At 41.5% G+C, this 7,244-nt stretch overlaps 1 protein-coding gene across 2 annotated transcripts in view; it reads right to left on the bottom strand.

Annotated features, from left to right (window-relative positions):
* Positions 1 to 1,336: 1,336 nt before the first annotated feature.
* The window catches only part of LOC141127991 (uncharacterized), a 185,155-nt gene continuing 179,247 nt past the window's right edge, over positions 1,337 to 7,244 (bottom strand). For both annotated transcript variants that reach the window (XM_073614991.1, XM_073614992.1), the window contains one exon: positions 1,337 to 3,929. In XM_073614991.1, coding sequence (XP_073471092.1) covers positions 2,632 to 3,786 — 1,155 coding nt within the window. In that variant the 5' untranslated portion in view covers positions 3,787 to 3,929 and the 3' untranslated portion in view covers positions 1,337 to 2,631. The remainder of the gene's footprint in view (positions 3,930 to 7,244) is intronic.

The following is a 7,244-nucleotide window of genomic DNA, read 5'->3' as shown; positions in this document are numbered from 1 at the left end:
GTGTCCCATGGCCACGTGCTGATGAGGATGCACCGTCTCCACGACCAGCACTAGACACAGAGCCTGCTTGCCCTCTCTTATTGGCTTGTGACTGTCTGCCTCTCCTTCTTGGCCTTCCAGACATACTAATGGCCTGTAGCTGCACTAAGCTGGGATAGAACACCTGTAATTTTCTTCAAGTAGCTTTATATACTGTAACCAGACAAGCCTGCCTGTCAGTAGGAAGATAACAGGAACGGATCTAGCTGAACACTGTGAGCAGGACGCACTGTACTAAATGTAAATAGTCTAGCTGCCTGACCGTGGTACTAATAGGATCAAATAGAACACCTGTAATTTTCTTCAGGTAGCTTTATATACTGTAACCAGACAAGCCTGCCTGTCAGTAGGAAGATAACAGGAACGGATCTAGCTGTACACTGTGAGCAGGACGCACTGTACTAAATGTAAATAGTCTAGCTGCCTGACCGTGGTACTAATAGGATCAAATAGAACACCTGTAATTTTCTTCAGGTAGCTTTATATACTGTAACCAGACAAGCCTGCCTGTCAGTAGGAAGATAACAGGAACGGATCTAGCTGTACACTGTGAGCAGGACGCACTGTACTAAATGTAAATAGTCTAGCTGCCTGACCGTGGTACTAATAGGATCAAATAGAACACCTGTAATTTTCTTCAGGTAGCTTTATATACTGTAACCAGACAAGCCTGCCTGTCAGTAGGAAGATAACAGGAACGGATCTAGCTGAACACTGTGAGCAGGACGCACTGTACTAAATGTAAATAGTCTAGCTGCCTGACCGTGGTACTAATAGGATCAAATAGAACACCTGTAATTTTCTTCAGGTAGCTTTATATACTGTAACCAGACAAGCCTGCCGGTCAGTAGGAATTTAACAGGAACGGATCTAGCTGAACACTGTGAGCAGGACGCACTGCACTAAATGTAAATTGCAGGAATGGATCTAGCTGAACACTGTGAGCAGGACGCACTGCACTAAATGTAAATAGTCTAGAAGATAACAGGAACGGATCTAGCTGAACACTGTGAGCAGGACGCACTGCACTAAATGTAAATAGCAGGAACGGATCTAGCTGAACACTGTGAGCAGGACGCACTGCACTAAATGTAAATAGCAGGAACGGATCTAGCTGAACACTGTGAGCAGGACGCACTGCACTAAATGTAAATAGCAGGAACGGATCTAGCTGAACACTGTGAGCAGGACGCACTGCACTAAATGTAAATTGCAGGAACGGATCTAGCTGAACACTGTGAGCAGGACGCACTGCACTAAATGTAAATAGTCTAGAAGATAACAGGAACGGATCTAGCTGAACACTGTGAGCAGGACGCACTGCACTAAATGTAAATAGCAGGAACGGATCTAGCTGAACACTGTGAGCAGGACGCACTGCATTAAATGTAAATAGTCTAGATAGAAGATAACAGGAACGGATCTAGCTAAACTGAATACAGTGTATATATATATATGCAACACCTGGGATGCATATATATACACAATACACTGTAAGTGCAGCTAACTGACTGACTGTTCTGCCTAATCTATCTAACTCAAATCAAATGACACTGTCTCTCTCTCTCTCTATCTCTCAGCACACCGGAACACACACTACACAGGGCCGCCGTGCAGGCGGCCTTATATAGTGTGGGGTGTGTACTAAATCCCCTGAGCCATAATTGGCCAAAGCCACCCTGGCTTTGGCCAATTACAGCTCTCTCTACTGACAGCGCTGTGATTGGCCAAGCATGCGGGTCATAGTGCATGCTTGGCCAATCATCAGCCAGCAATGCACTGCGATGCCGCAGTGAATTATGGGCCGTGACGCGCCACACGAATTTAGCGCGAACGGCCCATAACGTTCGCAATTCGGCGAATGATCGAACAGCCGATGTTCGAGTCGAACATGGGTTCGACTCGAACACGAAGCTCATCCCTAGCAGTCATTACTCCTTTGGTTTTTGAATCTGCATTGGCAAAAAAAATGTGTGGAAAATGCTTGTTTTGACATATTGGGGCGGATAAGCCACAAAAATGCGTTTCTTGTGCGCAGAGTATGTCAGATTTATTTGTCAACGCTTCCTTCCAGAGGGATTTTCTCTTAGCTGGATGATTGAGCCCTTTGGAGTTAATGGAAATAAATTGGATGGCCATGGGGTTGATTACTTAGTTGTGCTGATTGTGATTCGCATGTAATCTGAGGTAAGGTAAGGGATCCTGCATGTGAGAGTCCTCGTATGTGATCTTCCATTTTCTTAGGATTGGTACTCACTGTGACCCGGGTAGAAACTTTATCACGTTGATCTTTACACTGAGAGAGTTCGGTGGGTTGAGTAGATCTTGTCGTGTCAAGCTGGATGTTTGATAGTCGGCTGAAATGCTCCAAATATGTAGAAAAAAAAAATAAAGCAAAAAAAGAGAAGAAAACATACTTGTAAGGTGTAACAAGTGAAGCAACAATGCAACTTTTCATAACTTATTTAAAGTCAACTGTGTGCAGCTAACTGCTGCTCAAGTAACTAAGGGGAAGAGTTCTAGCCCAACGGTTATTGGTTACTCCGGTTTTTGTAACCTGGACATAAGATTACCTCGGATTTGCAGGTGTTGTTATTTATGCGATTTGGCGTTTTTGTGCGTTACAGTTTTCCAATCAGGGTTATGTGAGCGTCGGTTGGACGTAGGACTTCCTTCATCTTCTGGGTTGGGAAGAATGTTCCATTCTTTCAGTAAGGAGATACCTTTGTCCAGGGAGTCTACAACGAATGTTTTGTCTTGTTTGATGATTGAGATTTTAGTAGGATACCCCCATCTGTAGGGTATGTTGTGATTTCTGAGCACTTTTGTTATAGTGTTCAGGTTGCGCCTTTTTTGCAGTGTGTGTTGAGACAGATCCGCATAGAATTGTAATTTTTGGAAGCGGGATGGAACGTTTTCCTGTTTGCGCATTGTTTGCATTAACTGTTCTTTTACGTGAAAGAAGTGCATGCGCAGAATCACATCTCTGGGGACCACATCTGGGAGATATGTGGGTTTTGGTAGACGATGTATTCTGTCAATGGTAATATCTATAGCTGTAAGGTCAGGCAGAAGAGCAGTGAATAAATCTGTCACATATGCCCGTAGGTCTGATGGTTGGACTGATTCGGGGATTCCCCTAATCTTAAGGTTGTTCCTCCTGGATCTGTCTTCGATATCTGCTATTTTGTTTTTAATCCAGGCAGATTCCTCTTCTCTTTCTTCGTTTGCATCTACTAAATCGTTTATAGTGGAGGCGAAATCCCCCATCTTGTTTTCCACATGCTCAATTCTAGCCTCTACTGCACTAAGCTCACCACTAAATCTGTGCATACAGTTCATCATATCTGCTTGTATGGTGCTTCTTAAAGATACCAGCATGTCCTTCAACACAGTATCCAGGACAGGTTGATTTGTAGTAGGGAAAGTGTTAATGGATTCCGGGAGTTCCCTGGTGTCATCCCCTGAGTCTATTACAGGGCTCAATGCGGGGCTGCATCCGCTTCCATCCAGCTTCAATTTAGCTTTTGCTGGACTCCCAGATGGTGAGGAGGAGGGGAGAGATTGTTGGCTGCCGTGTAATATATTAGTTTTGGGGGATGAGGTGGCGGTGCGTGTAGCGGGGTCGCCTTTGTGAGATAATGTGGGTGAATGGCCGGCGCCATCTTGCCTACCTCCATTGAGCGGCTGTGAGAAGTAATCCGTCAGTCTTTGAGGCCTGGATGTGCCTTTTCTATTGCCCATCATGCTTTCCTGGTGTGCCCGGATCGGACCGCTAGCCAGGGGAAGAAGAATCCGCGGTTTATTGTGCCGATTTCAGCCGCTGTGTCAGCCGGAGAACCGGAGCTCTGAGATCAAGCAGCCATTCAGCTCCGTCGCAGGCCACGCCCCTTGAAAGATAATTTTAAATACAATGATGCATTGAAAGAAAATTGGCATGTATTTACATAAAAATAAAAATACATAGGTAAGGCAAAAAGGGGCTGTAACAAAAATATAATCAGCAGAATTGTATTTCTAATTTGTATTCCTGACTATGTTTCTTCTTTTTTTCTTTTTATCCATCCATTAGCTTTGTACCTCTGGATTGTTCTCTATGTGATTTACAATGCCTGTTCTTTATGTTCTTACATTAAAGACTTTCTAACAAATATGATAGCATTTATGCTAAAATGACATGGGCAAATGGCCCTCATTTTTGTGGAAATATATTTTCTTGTCTTTTTCTTGGATTTTTTTTATTGGAGTCCCTGTCCTCTTATGATATCAATGAGTTATAATGTACTGAAAATAATAGCGCCGGCTCCAATCCCTTTCTGGAAACCCTTTTGCCTTCTGAGCCTCTGCTACATTATCTAGGCCACAAGAAACACAGATATTTTAAGATGAGGATGTCAGCAAGGGTCAGTTTCAACTTGGTTATCAAAACGAGCAGTCAAGATGAGAGGATGTACCTCAGACTGCTGGAGCACATCAATCACGTTGACAAGGCCTAATCAGACAAAAGGAGTCTTTTCAGAAGTTGTGTGGGATTAAAAAGGTGACAGAAAGAGTATTATTGTTCAAATCAAACAAATGATTTAGGATGAAAGTTTTAAGTCAACAAGCAAGACCCTTAACCTTAATATCACTCGCATGTGGTCCAGCAATCTTTTACATTTCTAGTCATCTGCCGCTGTTCTGTCAGATCTTCTCTCTGATTTTTTTTTCATTTTCAGGTGACATTACTGTCTTTCTTTCAAATTTCAACTCCTATTTTCCAGTCCTGATTCTGATCTTCTCTGACGTGACTGGGATACTCAAATATTTCTTTGTAGGGCGGTAAAGTAAATAGAAACATATCAGTGTCATTTTTCAAACAGCTTTTTTGTTTGGGCTGTAAGACGACAGAATTATTCATATGGAAAGGTGGAGTGGGACTTTTGTTTCGCTTCTACAGATTTAGAAAGCCTGACAGAACATAGCACTGTTTCTGAGAATGAATGATTAAGAGTGAAAAAGTACATCTGACATAAAAGGAAATGATAACATCACTTTTTTCCTAAGACTGAATCCTCAAAAGTAGGAAAATATCTCTTTTGTCTTCAAATCAGTTCTGCATAATTTATGGTTTTCTTTTACCTTCAATTATTTATTATAAAACTATGTGGGTGGATATGTACTGTACCAAAGAGTTCCATCCTCAAAGCTTATCTGAATGCATTGATGCATAAGTAAATCAAGTATTCTGATGTTAAAAGGATTTCCTAAAGGTAGGAGGGTTTACAGCTCATAGTGACCCCAAGACACTATAAAAATCAACTGCACAAAAACTAAGAAAAAGTATCATCTCTTAACATATATCTAAAAGACACAACTTTTAGCTTAGTTAAGCTTAAAGGGGAACTTCACTCTTTCAATCAACATTGACTATTTTTTAATCCTCATACTGCTAGCATTAGTAAATAGTTAGGAAAAGATATCATATTTACTTGTTTCAAACTGTTTTTTTTTTTTATTTCTTCAGCTACTTCCTGTTTTCCAGGCCTAGGCAAATGATGCCATACATCCCAAAAGTCTACAGAGGGGGAAGAGGGGTTTTCTCCAAGCATTCCCTCCTGGCTGCATTCCTGAGCTAAGAGCAGTTGGATTCTAGAAAGCCACATGAATCATCTGCCCTTGCCCAAGATGGTCACGACCAGAAATGCTAGAGGGTGTTTTTCAAAGTGGTTTCTCAGCAAAATAAAGCATGGCAACATGGTTGTATGGGTGAGTTTGCTTTGTATATTAAAAGTGAATTAAATTGTGTTTTTGGTATGTGGTGCTCAGATGCAGAGTAGTTCCATTTTAATTAAGCATTGACCATATTTCTCATGCACCAATATTTCTAGGTACCTGTAGAGAAGACCAACTCAGTTGGGGTTCTGAAGGTGAATTATTCTGATCAGTATCTCTCTGCACTACATATGAAGCAGCAAGGAACTACCTCAATATCTTTCAAACTGTGATATGGTCTCCTAAAGGAATAAGTAGAATAAGTAGTATTGTTTACACCATTGCTCTGAACGTCCTAATCTTTGCTCCTCTTGGTTCAGCCACTTTAATAATACTAAAGCCAAATATACTGTAAGAATGTATATGTTTATTAATCCATAAAAGGCAAGAGGAAGCCATTGCAAGGTAACTTACAACAATTGATCAAATTGAACAAATTAATCTGCTCAAACTGCAAATGCCATTGGGTCAATTTATTTTTTACTGCCATATGCTTTTATTGGTATGTGGATTTTGAGGGCACTCTGTGATTGTGTTTTGTCGCTCGTTGTAGCTTTATAAGATACATTTCCTTTTTTTACGCCATCCAATCTCCTTTCTCATTTTTTCTCCATCTCAAAATCAGCCCTCAGCTATTATATTCTTTGACTTTTTTACTATTTGATGTGGCCTAATCACGTGTTCCTGGCACGGCAAAGACGCTCCCTTTTGAGCGCTCTTTAGGAGTGACATGTTCTGCCATCTATATTTGCCACTCCTATTCTGTTTCCAGGACGACCGTCTAGTGTCTTCCTGGAGACACGTTCGTGCCGGTGGGACGCGCATGCGTCGCGTCATTCCGCAGTGCATGCACATGACGTCATATCGCACACGCGCTGTGGGAGGCCCAGCGTGAGCGTGACTCAGGGGGCCGTTTTGGAGCCCTGTATGATTTCCGGCCGCACACAGCTGTCCCTTATTGGTGGGTGGTGTGGCTGACCTCAATATATGTATAAATACTCAGGCATCACAAAAGCACAGGCATGGCGACCAGGGGGATGCATCTGTAGATGCTAATGGGAGATTGAACACATTCACAGTGAGTTATATGGAGATCTTCTTGATCTCCTTTCTATTGCCATTGTAGTTTAAATATTCCACCTCTAGGGGCGGTTATTGACGCTCGTTATTTTTTGTTTCTTTTTTTCTAATTCAGGAGATTGAACAGTCCTTAAATACAACTGTGATTTATCTTATTGAATCATTCTACAGCATCTCCTGAGCTTTCTGTCCTTCCAAGCCTGGCTGCTGATATTTGATGTTACCTCACATTTTTGGTATGTTTGACCATAGCATAGCCTTTTTGTGATTATTGACGTATGTTTACATCCTTCTTTTTATTTATATATATATATATATATATATATATATATTTTTCACTATATATGTGCTTTTTTTACAGGATTCACATT

Source organism: Aquarana catesbeiana, linkage group LG02 (assembly GCF_042186555.1).
Source record: "Aquarana catesbeiana isolate 2022-GZ linkage group LG02, ASM4218655v1, whole genome shotgun sequence".
Classification (NCBI taxonomy): Eukaryota; Metazoa; Chordata; class Amphibia; order Anura; family Ranidae; genus Aquarana; species Aquarana catesbeiana.
The sequence above is the reverse complement of the archived record's forward strand: the minus strand, read 5'-3'. Positions and strand labels throughout refer to the sequence as shown.